At 49.2% G+C, this 21,710-nt stretch overlaps 1 protein-coding gene across 3 annotated transcripts in view; it reads right to left on the bottom strand.

The window, feature by feature from the left end:
* Positions 1-585: 585 nt before the first annotated feature.
* Positions 586-21,710, bottom strand: part of RBM6 (RNA binding motif protein 6) — a 57,312-nt gene continuing 36,187 nt past the window's right edge. For 2 of the 3 annotated variants that reach the window (XM_027640442.1, XM_027640443.1), the window contains 17 exons: positions 16,361-16,435; positions 14,735-14,795; positions 13,396-13,464; positions 12,071-12,319; positions 11,407-11,567; positions 10,612-10,709; positions 10,084-10,126; positions 9,444-9,504; positions 8,385-8,476; positions 7,551-7,721; positions 6,560-6,649; positions 6,084-6,173; positions 5,214-5,486; positions 4,575-4,649; positions 3,918-4,015; positions 2,593-2,692; positions 586-878 (listed from right to left, as the gene is read on the bottom strand). In XM_027640442.1, coding sequence (XP_027496243.1) covers positions 753-878; positions 2,593-2,692; positions 3,918-4,015; positions 4,575-4,649; positions 5,214-5,486; positions 6,084-6,173; positions 6,560-6,649; positions 7,551-7,721; positions 8,385-8,476; positions 9,444-9,504; positions 10,084-10,126; positions 10,612-10,709; positions 11,407-11,567; positions 12,071-12,319; positions 13,396-13,464; positions 14,735-14,795; positions 16,361-16,435 — 1,932 coding nt within the window. In that variant the 3' untranslated portion in view covers positions 586-752. The remainder of the gene's footprint in view (positions 879-2,592; positions 2,693-3,917; positions 4,016-4,574; positions 4,650-5,213; positions 5,487-6,083; positions 6,174-6,559; positions 6,650-7,550; positions 7,722-8,384; positions 8,477-9,443; positions 9,505-10,083; positions 10,127-10,611; positions 10,710-11,406; positions 11,568-12,070; positions 12,320-13,395; positions 13,465-14,734; positions 14,796-16,360; positions 16,436-21,710) is intronic. The other variant, XM_027640444.1, reaches the window with a different exon arrangement.

Raw genomic sequence — 21,710 nt, 5'->3', positions numbered from 1 at the left:
CACACACACTCTCACTGTGCTTTGGCCCCACCACTACAAGTTCCTGCTGACTGACTCTGCACCTCCCCAGGATGTGCTAGTAGCACTCACTCAGCTTTTCCCCTATTGAACACAGCCCCTGCCACCATGGGCCAGCATGAATATGTCCCCATGAGGGCACCCAATACCCCTGCCACCAGATCCAGCCTGCCCCATGTGGAATGCTCTGCTCTGGCAGTGACATCCATCATTAGTGAGATCACTCTTAACCTTTCAGATCTTGCTATTTGACCTCACTAGCAGCTAGGATGAATCCCACACAGGTCACTCCTGCTCCTGAATTCCTCTCAGGTTTTGGGGCCATCCCCTCCTCCCAAGCTCCCATCCTGACCCAGGAGTACACGGCACCAGGAGCACCTGTCCCTGAGATGGCATGGAACACACTGCAGGACAGAGGCACTGCTGGCAGGGCCTTCAAGCTGCCAAACCTTCACTGACATGGCTTCAGCTCCCAAGGACCTCATCAGCAGAGAGCAAAACACAATGGGAATCCTCCAAAGCATTACATGCTTCTAAAACATACAGTTTCAGCCACAAGACAAGCACTGACAAATTTTCAGTTTTATTAAAAAAATTCTAGCAGCAAAACCTGTAACAATTCAAAAAAACAAACAAAAACAACAAAAAAAAAAAGACCAAACCTTCAAAAAGAACATGACACAGAGAGAAAGAGACGAAGATGGAGAGAGACTGGCTTGGGGTTCCTCCACTGTTCACTCCAGTTCCTTGTAGCGGGCAAACATGACCCTCCGGACGGCGTCGCGGTAGGTCTCGTTTGACTGCCTCTTGGGGGGCTTCCCTGGGGCCCCCAGGCCAGGGCCCTTCCTCCGATTTTCTGCCTGCAAACAGTCACACAGTGATTTCTCCTCCCATAAAGAAAAAGCTTCCCTTGGGCTGCTTCAAGGACCGCTGACTGCTCCCATGTGGATCCGTGGGTGGAGGAAGAGCAAGTGCCCTGTGTTCCTCCAAAAGCTGCTGGGGAGGAACTACAGGCCCTTTGTGGGCAACAAAAGCAGCCGCAGCCAGCAAATGCCCATTGAGAATCAAACCCCAGGGATGGGCTGTGGGGAACAACAGGAGCATATGGCGGGGTGGCAGCCAAGCAGGCAGTGCTGGCAGCCCAGGTAGCTGCGTGCCAGCCAGGATGGAAACCGAGCAAAGGAAAGTGCCAGCGAGAGCTGGGCTCTTGGGGAGCTGTTTGCTGTTAGCCTGCATTGGCATAAGCTCAGCTGTTCTCTCTAACAGAGCTCCCATGGGCACTGGTACCTCACTTGGAATTTCAACTAGTGTTTAAGGATTGGCTTTTGCAGCAATATCTGTCTGGAGTTGGCCCAGGAGAGCAGGTCTGGGGCTGGAAGTTTCTCTCAAGTCCAACTTACCTGAATACCAGAGATCTCACCAATAAGACCAAGAGATCAAAGTCCTGTGGGGCTGAAGTGGGCACATGGCTTTGTCCCGCGTGACTTGTAAGTGAAAGGAAAGCACATCTCTAGGGCTCTTCTGGGAGGCCTTTCTAGGAACTCTAGGAGGGGCTGTGCTTTGCCACCAGCTCCCCACCCAGACAGGGAGCCCTGATCGGAGGTCAGACCTCCCAGAGCGCGTCGCTGGAGCTGGCTCTGCGACAAAGCCCATTTTATGGGCACAGGAACCCCACCACAAGGACTCAGCAGCAGCTGGGGCTGGTTCCTGCTGTCTGCACTGAAGAGGGACTCTTGCCTCGTGTGTGTGGGCTCAAGCAAACACGCGTCACAAAGCCTCAAATATTTGCTTTAACGATATACTCGACTGCAAGCTGAAAGTCACACCACGAGCTGTGCTCCAGGCTGCCTCTCAGTGAAGCACGGACACCACGGCAGCCTGGTGAGCCATGAACCTGCCATCACAGCACCATCCTGCTCCTGTGTCCCGGGGCAGGGGAGAGCAGCCCCTGCCCCAGGCTGCTTCTCAGATAAGCCCTCTGAAGCAAATTAAGGTCCCCTGAGAGACCAGCCTGTCATGGTAAGGCAGGGTCGGGTAGACCCTGATACCCTTTGATACCCTTTGCTGATGGGACTCTGCTCCTCAGGAGAGGTACCCTGGCATCACCTTCCACTGCCCAGAGTCTGCAACGGCAGTGAGAGCCTCACAAGTGCTAAGCAGAGCAGACAAAGAGCAGGACATGCCCCATGGCTTTGGCTACACTCACACCTCCTGAGGGGAGGTTCACCTTTTCCCCCAGATCATGCGGCTGCAGAGCACTGAGCTGGTGACCTGCTCAACCCCCAGCCTGGCTTTGGGCAGGTACTAATCAGATGCTCACATCCTTCCTGATCTACTGTTGTTTCATTTCCAGCACCTCCAGATTCATATAAATTCTAACCTTGTTCTGCAGCCAACATACTCGCAGCCCCTCCCAGCCTGCAAAGTTCATCAGTGCACACATATTATTCCATCAAGTGGGTGCCTAGGCCTGCAGACTGCCTCTTGCTCTGGCTGGGAACTCCCTCCAGCTGTTATGGGAGACATTATAGGCTGCAAGACAGTGGTGTGCTTCAAAAGGAAGGGAAGACTCACCTCCATTGGTGATGCTGTGCCCTGCTGGTTGTGGCCAAAGCCCTTCTTCCACCCCGGAGACTGCACCATTCGGTTCCCTTTGTTGTTACTGTCAAAGTCACTGCAAAAGAGATAGAATCAATTGTCCAATCTTCCAATGCTTCAAACACATGCCAGGGATTTTCAGCTCTACTAATAGAACCTTCACTGACATTCCAACCTCTCACGAGGGATATCCAAGTTTCTTGCCAGAAGCACACCACCTAAGGAAAGCACCACAGTGGATTCTATGTGCAGGGCTCACACACCTTTGACTGCAAAATTTCTTGTCCCACCTCGGGGGAAATACACCAGGGCACAGGAAATGAGCTCAAGTTCCAAAATATTTACAGTACAAGCCAGCCAGGAGCGTTCTGTGCTTGTATTCCTTAATTAGAATTTTAGCAATAGCAAGAAAGTGAAGTCTAATCCCTGTTGCTCTGTTAGATCTTTCTTTTCTCCCAGTGCTGTGGTCATGGAGTTCAACAGATGCAGTGTTAACTCAGACACCCTTTCTCCCACCTGGTCATTACTCATCCAAAACCACTAACCAAAACTCACAGTTTTGAAGACCTCTCAGCATAAAAATAGCTTCCTTCAGACAAGTTCTACTTTCTGGCTGCTGGTGACACCGCACACAAACTGCTTTAGTTTATCCAAAGCTATTCCAGGAAAACAGGGAAGAGAAAATGCAGATTTTTAAACTGCAAGACACAGAGGAAAGGTCTCTTTCTGAGGTGCTGCACCAGAAGGGAACAGGCACATAACCAGTGTTGTCTTCAACACATGCCTGGCCCTTCCTCAGCCCACTGGAACACGCGAGCTCGCAGCAGGCAGGTCTGTCGCGAGCTCCGCACAGCACGCACTTTCTTCCTCCACCTACTCTGAATGAGATGGAAACAGCTCCCAGCGTTCCTCTGAGTCAGTGAACAGATGAAACACAGCTTTGCTCTTTCTTTCGATGGCTAGATGCCAGGACAGGAGGACAGCAAGTGCCTTAAGGACGAGGTGGATGGGAACAGGCTGCATTCTGCTCTCTATGCCTGGCCAGGCACACTCAAGCCCCCATCTCACCCTTCCAGCACCAGACAGCTTATCTCTGCTTTTCCCTAAAACCTCATTTCCATCAATGTCCTCCTCCTGCCCTCTCTGAGATGTCCTGCAGCACAACAGGCTCACAGTTTGGGGAACTCTGTCTGACAGTCTGACTGACTGTTAATTTGCAGACCTACCTTGGCATGCCAGCAGCACACACCCCATCCCAGCATCAGCATCCCCAGAGAGATCCAACCAAGAGCAGCCATTACCTCTCTGAATCCCGGTCATATCTGAGTCGTTTCCTCTCTGGTGAATCCAGCTGCTGGAATTTCTCTCTCCGATCATTTCCTTTGTCTTTGTGTCTCCCCTTCATAAGAGAAAAAACAAAGTAAGTACAGGACCTATGAAAGATTCAACACTGCAGAAGAAAGCTCTGCAGCCAGATCTCATCCTCAGCTGGCTGGAAGGTTGTCCTGGGGACCCACAAACACTGAATGCATCACATCCCACAATCCACTTGCTCTGTCCTGATGGCACCTGTTGGGCTGACTCAGACTGGTGGTTGCAGCCTTCCCAACTATGGCACCAGGAGCAGCTCTGTGACATTCCAAACAGTGGACAAGTACAGCTCTCCCATCCCTGGCCAGGCAGCAGCAGCTCATACTCCACACATCAGTTTAGACAGAAATTTGGGACCCATTTAGCCCAGAGCCCTGGCTTGCAGAACCACACTGAGACCCTCCTGGGAGAAGGGAGACAAGCTCTTAGAAGCCACAGCACTTCCAACAGGTCCCAGTGCAGAGTGAGCCCACAATTCACTCATTGGAGGCTGCAGATATGGGTGTGTAAGTGGAGGGTCTGCCTGGAACCACCATCCCCCCAGTGCAAAAGCACAAGCAGCAGTCTGCCCATCACAGCAGACCCACCTCACGCTCTCTCTTCTCCAAATACGCCAGTTCCTGCTCGGATCGTTTGATCTTCATATGAATCTCTAGGTTTTGCTGGAAGGAGGAAAACAGAAGCCAGTGTCAAGCAGAGAACACAAGCTGTCTGAGTCATCTGCTCCACCCGTAACGAGCACAGGTAAAGCAGCATGTTCTTGCACTTGCACTACACCAGGCACAGCAGGTTCTCTTGCATCCCAGACTATCTGATCCCCCACAGAGGCCTGGAACGCTTCCTCCTGCAGATAGGAAGGCAACCAGTCCTATTTTAACCAGTTTGGCCCTCCTAGAAGCAAGAGCTCAAAAGCAGCCCAGAACATGGGGAGGAAAGTGCCAAGTTCTTACTGCTCTCACACTTGTGTGTGCCAGCACCCCACTCTCCCCAAGCCTCAGCTATCTCACCACAGCTTACAAAGTCACACCTTGATGTTACAGCACTCCCATGGCAGGAACAAGCAGCTCACACAATGCTTTGAACAGAGCTTCAGGGGAACTTTGCCTGTTACTGTGCCTAATTCAGCACAGCTCTTCCCACCCAACCGCTGCATTTTTCCTGCAGATCACGAAGCCATCAAGGCAAAAGCAGCTCGCAGTACACCCCCACCCACTGCTCCCCCATACCTTGTGCAGGTTGGAAAGCTGCTGGTGCTTGATGAGCATTTCCTTGTTGGGAAACTGCCTCCTGCACAGCAGGCAGGCCAGCTTGTTCCAGTCGGTGAGCTTGTCGTCGCTGGCCTTGGCCTTCCGTGGTTGCTCCTCACGCTGCGCTGGTGGGTGGGGGGGAGGTGGCAGCCACTGAGCCTGGGACTGCTCCTCCTCCTCCTCCTCCTCTTCATTGTCACTGTCTCCTCCATACTCTCCCAGAAGTCCTATCAGAGGGTTCACCACCTTGGGCTGAGGGAAGTGGCAGAAAAGTGTGACAGTTTGTAGCATCAAGCCTGCCTGGCCATGTGGGGCTTTCCCTCCCCAGTTGACCTCCCCGTGACTGCTGTCTCTGTTCCAGCCCAGGAGGGAGAGAGCAGCTTCCCAGCAAGGCAGGTAGGGAATGCAGAGAAGCTGGCTGGCTTTCCATTCACACCACAGGGTGGAAGGCCTTCTGTTCTCCAGGCAGGCCATGCTTTGGTGCCAGGTTTTCTCAACCTGCCACACACCTGAGCATAAGAAGCCGACTGAGGCAGTGGCTGTTTGGCAGGGAGCTGCTGTCAGTCACTTCCTCCAGCAATGGACATCAGTGAGGTTTGCCTTTCCTCAGCCCAGAGGTGGCTGGAAGAGTTTTCTGCTTGAGGACTGGTTGAGTGAAGAGACCCTGCCTAAATGCAGGTATCAAATTTCCCCACGCTAGAAGACCACAAACAGGGGCAGAGCTATAAAACAAACTGCCTTCACCACTCCAGTGCTGTCGCTCAGGGTCACAACCAGGCTGTGGTGAGCTTCACTAGTCCTGTGCCCAGGCTCAAACAAGGCAAAACACAACCCTCTGGAGCCACTTACTGGGGCTGCACTCTCTTCCTTTTTCACAGAAGGAGGTAAAGGTTTTTTAAAGACGTCTTCTGCAGAGAACTTCTCCTCTCCAGTCTCAGTCTGAAACAGTCAAGATCAGGTGTTGAGACCACCATGGACTCAGTGCACAATAGCTAAACACTCACTCAAACAGGCCTCCTAAGACACCAGGCGATTGGCAGAAACGAGGTGGTGGTTTTGGTGGGAGACATTCCCATTCTGGGGAATCCATAGCTCTCCTGAAGCTACACCCAGAGAACACCAGAGACTGCAGACACCCAACCCTGCAACAGGATGAGCCTGTGATGCTCACCTGTGTGCTCAGCAGCACAAAGAGCAGGCTGGGGTGAAGCCTCACATTTACACACTTTACAGAGAACTGGACAGAAGCCCTGGACAGGCTCCAGCTTAGCAGTTCACCAGCTATTCATACTTGACCAGAAGACAAGTGCCATGCAACATCTTACCAGGCCTGAGCTCTCATCCTTCTTCACAGAGGGAGGCAATGGCTTTTTGAAGACGTCTTCTGCAAAGAACCTCTCCTCTCCAGGCTCATTCTGAAAAACCCAAGACTGGGTATTAGGCCAACAGCAGCACAGGGGTCAAAGAGTGTACAGTGCAGCCAGGAAGCCACTTCTGAGCATCCACACAGAAATAGGCAGCTGGGAAAAATGATGGAAGGATTTCTGCTGGAGATGCTTTTACCTTCCATTCAGACAGGACCATGTTTCTCCTAGGTCAGTGACCCTGAAAGCCTCCATACTAGATGAGACTTCTTGGCTGGCTTGGTACCAGTCTCAGGGACAATTGCACCCCTCGGGTCACAGCTGCCCAGGACTAGTCATATCAGAGCACATCCAGACCAAGAGGTAAGGAGGAACATAAAGTTTCTGCATTTGTGGTAAATCACTTCTACCAACTCTCCTGGCACTCCTGAGGCACTCTGAGTACCACAGCCCTGGGCTGTGCTCAAACATCATTTTGGGCAGCTACTCTCAACCAGCAGCTCTTCACACTGGGGAGACAGTGTTTGCTCACTGGGAGCAGCACTGCCCTAGGACTGGGGGGCAGGTACAGCAGTTAGGGGAGAGCTGAGTCTCTGTTATCATCTGACTTGGTATGTTTAAATGTCTCTGCTAGTTTTTGTAGTCCCTGTTACAATAGCTGGGTGCTTTCAGCAGTGTGAAGGAAACGCGTGTCTTGGTTAACTGGATGTGTCTCAATCCTTTACCATAAGGAAGGGATGAGAAGCCCTGGATTTAATGTCACAAGAGAAAAATTTCAGGAACTTACTCCCACCTGGCTGGACAACAACCACATTCCTGGCCAGCTACTGATTCCATGGATTTCATTGTCTTCTCTCACTGTCCCTCCCTTTTTGAATCCTCTGATTAATCTCTATTTTCTAACCTCTCATACTTCAGCGTCCTGATCATTCTGATGCTTGGAGGGATTTACCTTAGCAGAAGTACTTTTCCCTTTGTCCTTTTTATCCCTGTTGTCCCTGCTGTGTGGCTCCTTCCTTTCATTTGTCCGTTCTTGGCTCCCGTGCCGCCGCCTCCTGCTCTCTGTCGGGGATGAGCAGGATTCTCGGGATGAGCAGGATTCTCGGTCTATCGTGACTTCCCTCTGAAAGAGATATTTGGAGCAGACTTAGCCAAAACCCTACAAACTTCTTACTGGGCTTCTTGTCCTTACTGGGCTGGGGAGACCAGCACAGTAAGAAGGAATTGCAGAGGGAAAAGGCTTCAGAACTTTGTTGGGGCCCAAGACAGGTCATCAGAGCACTGCCCTGCTCGCCCACAACACAGACATCTCTTGGATCATGAAAACAAGATGATAGTCCCAGAGAACCTCTGCTGATGGCTCTTTTTTGGCATCCTCATAACTATTGCTGGCTGGGGTAGAGAAGCAAAGAGACCACAGATGAAAACAGAGCTGTGCTGTCTATCTTTTATTACAGTCACGCGTCTTCAGTAAAATTTAGCAATGATGCTCTGCTTATAAGTCTACTCAAGGAAGAGCAGACCAAAAACCTCCCAAAGGCAGGGCTTCAGAGGTCCAAGAGATGGCTACAGCTGCTTCAACACACAGCTAATGGGTTCCTAGCCTCTCATTAAGGTGACATTTTGCAATGATATTTTTCCCTTTCATACAGGTCAAAGGACGGAGTGAAAGAAACAAAGTTGCCTCTATACTGCCCTGTCTTCAGGATCTAGATGCAAAATCTCTCCAGAGAAGGGCTGTTTGTAAGAACATATTGCATATACAGCTTTCTTTCCACGCACTCACCTGAGTCCTGGGGTCATAGTACGTCCCAGCTATGGGATCGTAGTAATTCCCGGTTTCAGGATCATAAATGTATGTGGACACATCCGATGGTGCTGGAGAGAGAGAGACAAGAGTTAGCAGCAGTCCTCCAAGGACAGAACTTGCCTTTTACAAAGACAAAAGCATGAGCAAATATTACACTGGCGAAAGGATCAAGGGTTGGAAAGAAGGATTTTTCCCTCCTGGTAAGAGAGCTATGAGTATCTTCACATCACTCGACCTACATCTTCTTTTCTTTAAAGAGTAAGAAGGGTAATAAGTTTTCACAATTCTTCTGGTTTAGGACTCTGGCAAAACTGTCCACATCAAAGCAGATTTACAGGGGCTGTGCCGAGATCGCCAGACCACAACACTTGGCTGGACAAAGACATGAAATTCAGTAATTTCCCTAAGAATGGGGTAATGAGTACCAGGCTCTGTATCCACCCACCCCTGTGAACAAGAAAGAGCTGTTCTCTCTCAAACAGTCTCCTGTTTAAAGTGATGACACTCCCCACATCCTTTCCACCCCGTGGGTGCATGAAAGCTCCCGAGAAGAAAGGGGAGTGAACTGTTTCAACAGGAAAAGCCAAAGGCCTTAAGGGTAGTAGGCCCACAATGTCAGGAATGCTCTTCATTTCCCAAGTGTTCTTGGACAGAGCTCAGCAATGCTACATATAAGTTCCTAAAACAATCAGGAGTGCTCTTCCAGCTACTGGCACTGTTACATCAAGTGTATTTTCTTCCGTCTCTGCTAGTAACTGCCAGGCTGATTTTATCCCATCAGTTTTCCACAACAAGGAAAAACAGGCAGCAAGTTTCCTTTATCTGCATGTAGTTTCGCACAGTGAGAGTAGAGAGAAGCACATCATCAGATAGGAAAATGTGACTAAACAAAGTTGGCAAAGGAACTCAGAAGTGGGTGTAGCAAACAAACCTACTCTTAGCCTTTAAAAATATTTTTGGGCTGATTTCTACATGTCAGTGCCCTTTTAAGGAAGAAAAGTCTCCACAGTAGGAGTGAAGCAGAGTTTAACTTACACTGTGCTCTGGTGCGTCGCTGTGATTCGCCACCCCTCCTGTCCCTCATGCCCCTTCTGCCCTGGAGTAAGTGAACAACACAAACAGATAAGAGACTCTTTGACAAACATCATATTGCTTCTCCTCCCTCTCACAGGCCCAAAGTTCAGCAGAATGGCTCACTTAGCTACCCTAAAAAGAGCACAAGCAGACACAGCTTTTCATCTACAGAGCAACGGACGGTGTTGCAAAGCACAGGATCTCTGCAGCCTCCATGAGAGGTGTTCACAGCAATCCATATGGAAGCCTCCTGCCCATTCAGTACGGGAAGAGCCCTGTAGTCTAGTAACGAGCGCTAAAGAAGAGACATTCCCTCTGGGAGCTGAGACCAGTCATCAATTGAATCACTCTGTAAAGCTGGTATTGGGTAACCCAGCCCAAACTCCCTGCAGCAGCACCTGCACTCTGGCTTCGCTTCCACGCACGTGATGAACACAGCGTGAGGGGCAGAGCAGCAGGGAGAGCACATGTGAGCATTATCATCCCATCAAACCTGCTGAACTTTCAGCAGCCCAGAGGGAAAAAGCCCAACCCAGCCTGGCCTATCTCCCCAAGTGTTCCCCACCTTCCAGTGACCCACGAAGAAGCTGTGCAGACCTACCGGGCCATAGTAGGAATTGTCACCGTGCTCCCCATAGTCATTCCTGTTGAGATAAAGGTTGCAGGTTAATGTCAATTTGGCTTCACAATAATCTCAGTATACTCAAAACGATAGCAGGACAAATAAAGGCAGAAAGACCATCTTTGCTGGCCACCTGTTGGATTGAGTCCATCCCAGGAGACAGATTTGGCAGATCACTGTCTCCACAACAGTTATGACCCCACTCTGCTGTATTCACAAAGATGAATCTCTCCAAATGCTTTTTAAAAAGCTGAACACATTAATTCCTTGACAATGGGATTTGATGGCTTGACAACAGCAATATGCAGTATGATCACTAATCCCATACTGCTCAATCACTGAAGCTTCTTCAAGCTCCAACGTCTTCATTTCTCCAACATATTTTTAGGGTGTAGGAACATCTGTGCTAATTCCTGTGCCAAACTTTAAGCACCTGGTCTGACAACATAGTTCTAGCCTTGCAGCACATCATACAAAGGACAGTCCCACTGCCTCATCTGTCTATACCTTCTTCTCCCTGTAGCAAGATTCACTTCCAGCGTACGCCCATCAATGCAGATGGGGGGATCAAGGTTCTGCAGTATCTTCAGCAACCTCAGCGCCTCCTGTAAAAGGAAAGGAGAATGTCACTTCCATGAGAAGGAAATCAGCCCATTTTCCAAATCCAGCCTGCCTGAAAGGAATGCTTTGTGCTTAGAAGACAAGAAACACAACACTAAATATTAGCCTAAATGTCAGTGAAGGGTATTTAGGATGTGATAAAAGGGATAAATGAGTTGTGAGGTTCTCTGCTTGTCCTATGACCACTTTCAGCAGCCAGCTAGGGACTGCATTCTCCTAGGGCTGCTTTGGCTGCTGCTGTTCCAAGGAGTTTTGGTGAACACCCTCTGGAACAATGCCAAAGCATTGCTATGGAGTCTGGGAGCCAATCAAAACCAGAAAATACGATCCCTCCAACATGGGACTGCATGTTTATTGAGATTCTTGCCTTCTGCAAACAGAAACTGTTGAATTCAAGTTCCCTGCAAACAAAATATCTCTGTAAGAGGTGTTCAAGTTTAGGAGGGTCTATGAAAAAATGCACTGATGCAAGAAACACAGTGTCACAGCTAGTGACAACAGATAGTCTTTGACTCCTAAAGCCAGAGAGCAACAGCTGCACCTGGCCAGACAAGCAGAAGAGCACTCACTCCAGGACAGCTGCCACACAAGCACCGCAATTTCTTGTATTCTGCGCTTTCTCTACTTCTACAGATTTCAGATGCCAACAGGGGGAGCACGTGAAAGCCAGAAGCTACTTACAGCATGAGACTCCAGTTCGATGAAGCCGTAGGTCTGCCCCATCCGTCCAGCCTTGTTCTTCATGATGCGCACGCTGGACGTGGAGAGCCGCACGTAGGGCGCCAGGAGCCCCACGATCACCTCTGGGGGGGTGAATCGAGTGATGCGCTTCAGCATGATTGCTGAGAAGCACATTGAGGGAGGTGGCCCGGAAAGAAAAAAAAAATAGGGAAAAAAATATAATTTAGAACTAAGTGTATTGTGACTAAACCCACTCAAAGCAACAGCACGGCTTCTCGCAGTCGAGTCTGGAAGCCAATCGCTTTTTTTCTCTCCACTTTGCAAGATGCTCAGAGTTCCACCTTCAATAGTTGACCTTTCCTTCCCAGAAAACAGAGCAGAAAATAGCCCCTCCTCAGAGCTCAGGGTAAGCCCTGGCCAGAGAGACTTTTGAAACTGTTTTGAAGTGCTAAGTTAACTGCACCATCCTGAAGCCAGCTCAACCTGAATTAATCTTCCCAAAGGCAATTTGTCAGCACCTTTGGAGCTGGACAGCCCACTATTACTTGATGCCATGGATTTGCACAACACAGAACCAGCCTCTAGAGGTTTTAGTGAAATGCTGCCCTTTCTGCAGATGGAGTGCAAGCAAGAGGAATCCAAATTTGGGCTTTATGCCACTCACTTCTGCTTCCTCCACCATCCGGTGGTGTGGCTTCCTCCCCTTCCCTCTGAGAAGGCTCCTGGTGCCGGTCCATGTCCCTTCTCTTCTCCTGTGAGGGTCGCCGCTCTCTCCCTTCATCTCTCTTCCTTGGCTCCTGTTCCTGAGGCTGACACTCCTCCTGTGGAGCAGGAACTGAGGGCTGCAGAGGCTGCTTTGGAGATCCTGGCTGACCTGACAGTTCTTGCTCAGGTGTTTCAAGCTTTGTCTCTGCTATTAGAGAGGAGGAATGAAATGTTTTCACACAGAGTGTTTCAGCAGGTATTTTTCTTCTTCTCTTTTCTGACCCCTGCTGCAGTGCTCCTTACAAAAGGTCAACCAGTTCTGCCCTTTGCATATCCTGTGCCTTAACACTCTGTAGACACAAGGTGTGTACAGGACAAGTTAGGTACTGCTCATCCTTCCACTGACTTGTCTCATGTTGGGCTCCTTTACCAGACCTTTCCTGTCAGAGACAAGATGCTTTTTGGTCTCCTTTTAGGACTGGCTCTTGGCTGGACAAACATGAATCAGGGATGGATTTGGACACATTCCTCCCATGTCCAGCACAACCTATATGGCCGTGATAACCTTACTCTGCATTATGCATTCTTGAACACCCACAGCTGAGCAATATCAACTAGTAACTGTCACCCTGTCTCTGGGTGGAAAACAGGGTTCAGGCCCCCTTGACTATGGAGTGAAACACATCATGATATAATCATGGATTTCATCTGGTGCCTACTGACCACAGATATAACATGAAAACACCCTGTCCCCCTGTCTACCTATGCAGCACAGAGAAGATAAATTCCATCAAGCTTCTGTGCCTGAAGGCCTCTGAACCACCTGGCTTCACTGCAAAAGAGATCCCGACCTGAGCTTCTAACACTGCTGGAAAGGGAAGCCAAAGCTGTGGGGTTGCAAAGTCAAACATCACCAGCCCTGCACCTGCTGCTGAAGAGCGTGCAGGACTTGGCACAGTGAAGCTTCCCTCCTCAGTGTCCCCCCAGAGCATCTCCCTGCCCTCACTCTGCTCAGGCAGCGGGCAGCATGGCAGAACACACAGTGATTTTGCACATAACTGTTGGGAAAGCTGCAACACTGCCTCACTTGGCTGCCAGCACAGCTCACCTTGGACAGGCCTGTACTCATTTGTCTGCAGTTTGTAGCGTGCAGAGTTTTGGCTACGGAACCTCAAGTAAAATTTGCATATGACACAAGTTTTGCACCTGCAGCTGCAAAAACCGCCCATGCAAATCACACAGGCATGAGCACGACCCCAGAGATGGGGAGGGCAATTCTCTTACTGAATTCTTGCTCAGCCAATGGGTCCTCTCCCTCAGCACCTCCTCTGGACTCTGGGCCTGCTCTGCTCCCTGAAAGAGAGGCACATTAAAGTCCATTTCACAACCATCAGTCACAAAGCATGCCAGAACTCACACGCAGCTGCAGTAACCGCTGTATATGCCTAGAGAGCTGTTTTGTTTCACCCAGTCCTAGAGGGACTACCTTATTACACCTTTTCCCGACCAGGAAAAGCAGGTCAGTAAGAAGCATGCACCACCATCTGTCTTCACAGCAGCTCAAAGGCTCTGTTTAACTTGCTCCTTAGCAGTTTCATCACAACCCACAGTTGTGTCGGGTCAGCTGTGTGAATTTTGCTTTCACAACGCTGACGGAGGAGCCACAGCACACGGAAAGCACAACACGAGGATGGTGCTTCAGTAAATGGAGAGCTGTGCATCAGCAGTTATTGTACTGCCCTTCTGCCTGGGGTAGTCTGCTCAAAGATACAGAGTCAAAGCTTACAGAGTGTCTGTATTTCCCAGAGAAATCAGTTCCTCGAGGAATCGTGTTTTGGCTCTTATGCCTTCCCACTCCAAAAAGGGTGCTAGTAGGTTGAGAAGCTCCTGGAGGAGAACTCCCCTCCATGTATTTCTTACAGCCAGCAAGGTGAGTTCAGCAATTCCAATCCTGGATTCAGCTCTAAACTCCTCTCCCAGGTAACAAGCAAAGGGACAAGAGAAAATGCTCTCAAGTTGCACCAGGGGAGGTTTAGATTGGGTATTAGGGAAAATTTCTTCATCAAAAGGGTGGTCAAGCATTGGAACAGGCTGCCCAGGGAAGTGGTGGAATCATCATCTCTGGAAATGTTCAAAAAACATGTAGATGTTGTGTTTAGAGACACAGTTTAGTAACGGGCTTGGCAGTGCTTAATGGTTGGATTTGATGATCTTAGAGGACTTTTCCAACCTTAATGATTCTATGATCCTAATCTGAGATCTCAAAAGGACACTAAAAACATGCATCTCCCAAGGAAGGTGGGTTGAGGAGAAGCCATCTCAGCTATGGCCTGCAGTACTAGCTCACAGTTCTGAAGGATACACACCATTAACAAAGCCAAAGCAACAGGAAGGAAAGGCTGTGTGCACTAAGACACCTCTCCACCAAGCCTCACAAGCACAGAGAACCTGGCACATCCACATGTAACATCTTTAATGTGGACAGGCACAAAGGGTTTGAATGAAGCAAAACTCCCACACGGTCCACCAAGAGGGATGCCATGGGGAAGCCAGAAGAAAAACTTACTTGTGAGAGCAGATGAAACTTTTAACTGACCAAGCACATAGGACCAGATATACTCACCATCCCTTGGGAGCTTGCAATAGGAGCAGGAAGATCTGTAGCCCACAGTGCACACTTTACACTGCAATGGAAGATGGACAGCATGAGGAAGTCATGTTTTGGAGGCAGTGGGTACAACCTACTCCAGAATGCTAGGCTTTGCAGTGCTTTCAGAAAGTAACAGCCATGGAAAAGTTACAGTAAGATCCTGAGAGATAGGATGGATAATGGCAGCAGGAGCCTTGGCTGGAATGGCAGGAAAATGCTCATATGACTCACAACTGGGATTGCCTTGGGAACAGGGTTTTCACACAGCTTCTCAGCAGATTTATTCACTAGTCCTTGACATGGGACCCTTCCTCCTCTCAAGTGACACTGGATCAAAAGCTCCCTGCTAGGCACCATGTTGATTCAAAGGATCAAAAGTTACCTTGGCATTCTCTAACATCAACTTGCACCTCAAGCAGCAAAAAAGTCCTCATCTGAGCTAAACTGTCAATATTGACGTAATTTGGAGAGTCAATGAAGAGATGTCTGCTAACCAAGATGTAGAGCTGTACATGCTTGGATGGTTATCCCACCCAGAGCCATCATGGAGAGAGTAAGTGCCCCATCTTCATAGCTCTCTCCAAACATAGCATTCCTAACTTCTTCCTTAAGCTTTTGTAAATGCATTGCTTCTCTTTCATACCAATTTTTTCCTGTAACTGAAGCCTTGTAAATGCTCTGGGGCACAAGGAAGCTCCTCCAGGCCATCGTTATGCACAGCAGCAGTGGGGACATACACTGCAGCCACCTGTCAGTGCACTGAAAGCTGTTTGAAACCACTGCCTGAAACTTCTGTCTCTACTTCATCTCTGGAGCACTGCAAGCAGAGATGAGGTGGTGAGCAACAGCTCTGCTGGCAGCTGAGTGGATCCAGTTAGCCTGCATGAGGCTCTCTGTAGCCCAGGGTGATCCACGATCAAGGTGGAAGTCTAATTAGAACCAATCCCTTCCTGCCCTGCTGCAACCTCTCGGTCTGCAGTCAGTGGGAATGCAGGCAGCAGCCCTGTCCTTTCTCTAGCAATCACCCCCAGCCTGCTGCAGCCCAAAGTTCCTGTTCTGGGAGAATCTTGGAGAGGGCATAGGAACAAGCAACTGTGCCTTCCCAGAAATGGGCCAGTTCCAGCCTGTACTAACTGCTGCCTGGACTTGGATCCATTTCCATGCTTCCCTCCCTGCTTCACTTACTACACTCAGAGCTGTATCACAGGTTCCTGCATGAGGTAGAAGGGTGGTTACACACATGAACCAGAGTGAAAGCCAGTTCCATTCTGGTTGCCGGAATCTGTCTCATTGTGGTTTTTAAGGAGAAAGGATCCACACGCTATTTTCCTCACACGTTAAAAGGGAACCACTGCATAGGGATGAAGCCGTTCTGTGCATAAAATCCTGGCTACCTGTACCAGAGCGATGTGCACTCAGAGATGGGAGCAAAAACAAGGAAGGGAAAAGCACAGTTTAGAAGAGGCAAGAGCTTCAGGACAGGCACTCATTACCCTGAGAGATCTTCAGCCACCCAGCAAGTATCTAACACTCCTCTGAGCTGCCACTGCCATGAGTGCCAGCAGGGGAAGTACAACACAGCTCTGAGCACATACTTACGCGTTTGCAGCGCCAAAACTCTGGGCACGGAGTGTATTCAAGGGTCACTTCTTTGCCACCGATGGAAAGAGTTCCCTGTTGAGACAAGGGGGTAAATGACGAATGTGCTCGGCACACACAGATCGCTCAGAGGCAAAGGAAGGGGTTAAAGCTCTGGTTCCTAAAGGCTTTGCAAGTAAAACAGGGTGAAAGGGGGAGGAATTCTCCTGGTTCAGTCAGCTGGAGCTTTGCCATGGAAGTGGGAGGGAAAACAGCCTGTGCCCTGCTCTAGCACAGGGCTACAAAGCTGTGTCAGCTCCAGAGGAACCAGGCAGGAGAGGCCACCTCCCAGGAAGAGCAGAGACAAGTAAACAGAGTGGGAAACTGCTTTAACCTGCTTTTGTCCACGTGCTGGCAAGGGGCAGCTGGGCAGCCTCCCTCACACCAGCCACCACAAGGCTGGCCTCAAGGCAGCTACTTGAGGAGGAACACGAGATAAAATGCTAGTGAGGTGAGAGAATTTTCATACTTGGGTTAGTCTTCATGTCCCTCGTGAAACCATGGCTTTCCTCCAGAGAAATGCGCCAGCACGTGACAAGGTCTCTGGTCCTGCAGCCAGTTCTTCATGGGGGTGGCCTCGAGCACCTGAGCAGCATCAGAGGGACTCTACTGCCCGCAAAGACACACTGCTTCCAGATCCACACATGATGCTTTGGAGAGGTGCCAGGAGCCCAACAAACCCACAAGCTTTGCTGAAATGCAGATGATAATCTAAGGGTGAAATGAAGGTGCATGTCCCCCAGCTGCTGCCTGGAGCAGCCCACCAAAGCAGTGAGCAGCAAGGATTCCTGGTGGCTCTCATCTGCTGGGGACAACAGACCACACCTGGGCATGCAGGATGCAGGCTGAGTAGCAGATGCAGGGAGCCATCCATGAGACATCTCTTGTCACTGGAGGCATCAGACATCTCCTGTCACTGGAAGCACTGCCAGGCCACGCAACCTGTACTGCCCAATACCACAATGAGACTTAGTGTAAACAATGAGATCCAAACCCAGGTCTCCCAGGTCCCAGGAGAGCAGCTGCTGGATGGTACAGGTAAATGTCAGGGAGCTGTAAATGGCCCCCAGGTATTTTGGGGACCTCTGGTGAGTCAGAAGCTTCCCAGGTACTCTGACCCAGTAGCCTCATCACACAAGAGCCCCCATTGCAAATCATGAAGTTGAGAAAAGTTCCCAGAGTCATTATTCAGAAGTCATGATACACCCATGCATGAATTGCTCTGCAGAACGTGAGGGAGATGCTAGGGAATATGTAAAGTGGGAGTGAAAAGTTCATGGGAGGGAATCACTGAGTGGCAGTACAACAATCCTTTAACTCCTACAAAAGTGCGCAGCAGAAAAAATTGGAGACCAAAGACGCTGCCCTGTGAGGTGGGGTTCCACACCCTCCCCTCTGCACATCCTGCCTTTTATGGACCAAACCCATCCTTTCCTACCAGGCCTATATGGCTTGAACACTTTGGGGGGTTCCTCCTTGCCACCCAGCTGCCCAAGCACTGCTTTCCAGCACGGATTTGCCTTTGCCTGACAGAAGCTGAACTGTTCCTGTACCTTGCTGAAGGCTGATGTGTGCACCCAGAGCACAGTGCTGCATCCTTGGAGAATCCACAGCGTGGAGCATTGCCCACTTCACATGCCCACAAGATGGTTTGCACCTTCTCTGAGGCACATGAGGAAACACAAGTGAGAAAGAGAATTGAAAACCAAGGCTGTCCCACCAGGACTGTTGGTCCCTCTGAGGTGGACATGCTCCCTGTCCCAGCAGGGCACCCATCACATCCCATCACACACTCAAGAGACAGGCAGTGCCAAGAGCAGGCTGGAATCCTGCCTGTGCCTCAGGACCCGCCGAGCAGAGGCAGGGAGAGAAGGCAGGGTGCACATCCTCACAAGCAGAGCTGCAGCTTGAGCCCAGGGAAGTCCTTGGGAACAGCAGCTCCTCAGCAGGCGGTTGCAGCCCTGCCTAGAGCCTGGGAAATAAGGAAACTCAGAGAACACCTCCTCTGGCGGGGCAATCTGTCCCACAGCTTCATCCTTCTACCAGCCACTGAGGACAAACCTTGCCAGAAAGCCTCAAGATTATTTTTGGGTTTATGGAAAATGGTACTTAAGTGCATGTGGTGCTGGTCCCTTCTGCAAATTCCGTTCTTGGAGGCTGCAGAAAGTGTCACTTGCATAATTACTCCCTAATTTCCCAAACACCCTGCTGATTGCCTGCTCACTTTTTCAGCATGCTCTCTCTTACTGATTTCTTCTTGATAAAGTAATTTTCAAGGTTGCAATCATGATTTAACACTCCAAAGTGAGTCCTTCATTTAGGACATATATTGTCAGGATTCAGTGGCTTTAGACTCTCCATTTCCCCATTTTGTTACTAGATTCCATCACAAATATTTTCAGAACCTTCATTTCCTCTAGTCCCTGTCACTGCTTACTCTTTTTCATCTAGATCTTCCTTTACTCTGCAAAATGTTTTGGATAATACTCTTAAATTTCAGTTCACCACTTTCAACTGAGCAGATCTTGGTGAAATCACAAAGATTTTCTGAAAATTTCAGGGAACAGTGCTGGGGGGGGGAAATAAAGGTAAGCCCAAGGTATGCCACCTGTACTGTCTGGTATTGAGACTAGAACAATCTCTTCCATAATCAGTCATTTTATCCTGGACCTCTCTGCCCGTTAATCCTCCTGGATTTTTAACATTCTGTACTTCGGAGCAGCTTGATTTTTTCTTTCTAAATCAGAATGCTACAAAAATGTCTCTCTGGTCCTCCCAGTCAGGAACCTCCCCCTCAAAACTAGCAGTAAACACAGAGTTGACTCACCAGCAAAGGGTTTAAAAGGCAGCACAGCTCTGCAGTACTAGCACCGAGAGCTCTCAGCCATGGAAATGCCCAGATTTCCAAGGGCACGAACAGATTCTACTGTTTTCTGAATTGCCAAATTCATCAAAACAGAGCATCAGGACTTCACTGCTGGGAGCAATGATTTGTGCTACTGTCTGATACCTTTCAAACACAGCTATACATGTTCTTTTGCTTTGAGGTCTGTTGGCGATGCAATACTGGATTCCAGTCTAAGTGATACAATTCAGTCCCAGCCATTTCAGCTACTAAAGAATCAGCCCTATGGCAAAGTATGTAAATATTACTGTCAGCAGGCTGATCCAAGGAGCAATCCCACCATGAGGTGGTTCTAGAGAGCAGTGCCACAAAACCACAAAGCCCGTTTGCAGAAAGCACACACAGTGCGCAGCCACGTCTCAAAGCTCTCCACTGAGCAGGGACAAACCCCACAGGAACAGGTTACTGTTAGAGAGGGAAAGAAAGGGGAAAATCCCTTAGCCATGACATCCAAAGGTGATGAAATCCATCCAAAAGCACTTTGGAGACTGTGTCAGCGGGGCACAGGGCTTTGCCACCAAAACTCCAGTTTTAACTGGAGCAGTTTGCAAGCTTTTTGTCCCCAAAAGAAGCATTAAAGAATACCAGAATAGGATCTAAAGGCTAAAGGTAAGTCTAACTGTAAGAAAAAAGCCAGACCACACTCCTAGCACACATCATGCCCACTCATAAGGTTAGTTTTAGCTCACCTGTAGTTCAACCTGTTTGCAATCATACTGCTGTGCACAGAGCCCAGCTGACTCACTGCTGAGCACTGCAGGTACATGAGCACAAAGCACTTTGATCCTGCTTCCTAAGGAAGCACAGGAGTTACTGCCAGGGCCAGGAAGACAGCCTGCTGCAGGTCAGGCACTGCACAAGCTTCAGCTGCTTGTCTGTCAATTAGCATTTACAGTTGGCACGCTGGGATTTTTCATGCTTGTTGACAGCCTCCTAATGATGATAACTGGGGGCTGAGGAGGGGGAGAACTTGCCAAAAAAGTATCTCTTTGCTCTCAAGACTGAGATGACAGAATACAAATCATCAGTGTCAAAGCTTTTGCTAACTGTTTCTCTGAAAAAAAATTAGAGCATCCAAGAGTGACCTAGAAAACTGGAAACATGGAGGGAGAGCTTTCGGAGCACAGCCAGTCCCTCAAATAAAACCAGGCTTCTGCTTTAATTGAATCCATCCAAACATTAAAACCTTCAGTAAAATCTCACTTTGGAGCCTCTGAACAATGAGCTGACAGTTCTCCAAATATTCCACCTCACGGGTCATGTTCCAGCAGCTACCACAGGGACTGTGACACCGCACAGAGATGTGGATGTAGCAACCAACACTGCTGGGGAGGAATGTACTCCAGCTCTTCCAGTGGAATGGGAACAGCATGCCATCATCCCTGGTCACAAGGAAAGCCAGGGGTACCTGACTCAGTGGAACAGTAACTGTCAGTCTCAGCTTTACCAATGACACACCTGGGGCGCCGCGGGTCATTTCTGGAACAGAACCAAGGCTCAGCTACAGAGCATCCAAATCCACAAGGATTAGCAAACTAAACTTTTCTTCTTGGCTACAACCACAGAGCAGAAACCAAGGCAGTACAGGAGGTGCCTGCACCACAAGTGAATCGTTCTCAGACCTCCTCCAGCAGCTGGCTCGTGCACAAAACCAAACACCACTTCAGCTAATTATTTCCTTGTATTGTTCATGGTCTGATTAAATGGAAAATATCTGTGCTGTGAACTGGAGGGTTTGGGTCTCCTTCTCACTGAATAATAATGAAGTTAGAAGACTGACATTGTTACCACGTTAAAAATTAACTGGAAATATCCTTTGTGAACACATAAAAAACTGCATACAAAGCTCATGACACAAGAATGCTTACAGGCAGCACAGCAAAGCAGCCACATTAAAATACCAGAACTAACCTCGTTTACATGATGTTAATTCAGCCCTCTTACGCATATTTACTATAATTAGGATGGTTACTCAAAAATCAGTATACATCCATCATTTAAAAATTATTTAAACTGATTAACAACTAGTGTTTATTGCCTTGGGGATGCTCAGACAGTACCCCAGGAGGCAGTCTGGGAATGCAGAGGGAGCCCACGGTCCCAGCAGTACTTCCCAGAACAAAAAGCTCTCACCATCCTCAGGATATATTCCAGTGCTGGCCTCCAAATGCCCTGGATGGCACAGCACAGGGAGACAAGCAGCTGACAGCACAAGTCGGGTTATCTAACTGGAACTGCAAATCAGAATGTTTTCAGGTTCTGCTCTTATTTGAGTATGGATTATAAATGCAAATTCAACAACCCCCAACTGCCACACAATGTAAGTTATGTAATGGCATCCTATTCCACTGGCATGGCTCTCAGCTCCCTGCAGGGGCTGGTTGGAAGCTGGCAGGGAGAGCACAG

The sequence above is a fragment of the Corapipo altera genome, unplaced genomic scaffold (assembly GCF_003945725.1).
Source record: "Corapipo altera isolate COAL_440 unplaced genomic scaffold, ASM394572v1 55, whole genome shotgun sequence".
Classification (NCBI taxonomy): Eukaryota; Metazoa; Chordata; class Aves; order Passeriformes; family Pipridae; genus Corapipo; species Corapipo altera.
This window is presented reverse-complemented; position numbering and strand designations above follow the sequence as displayed.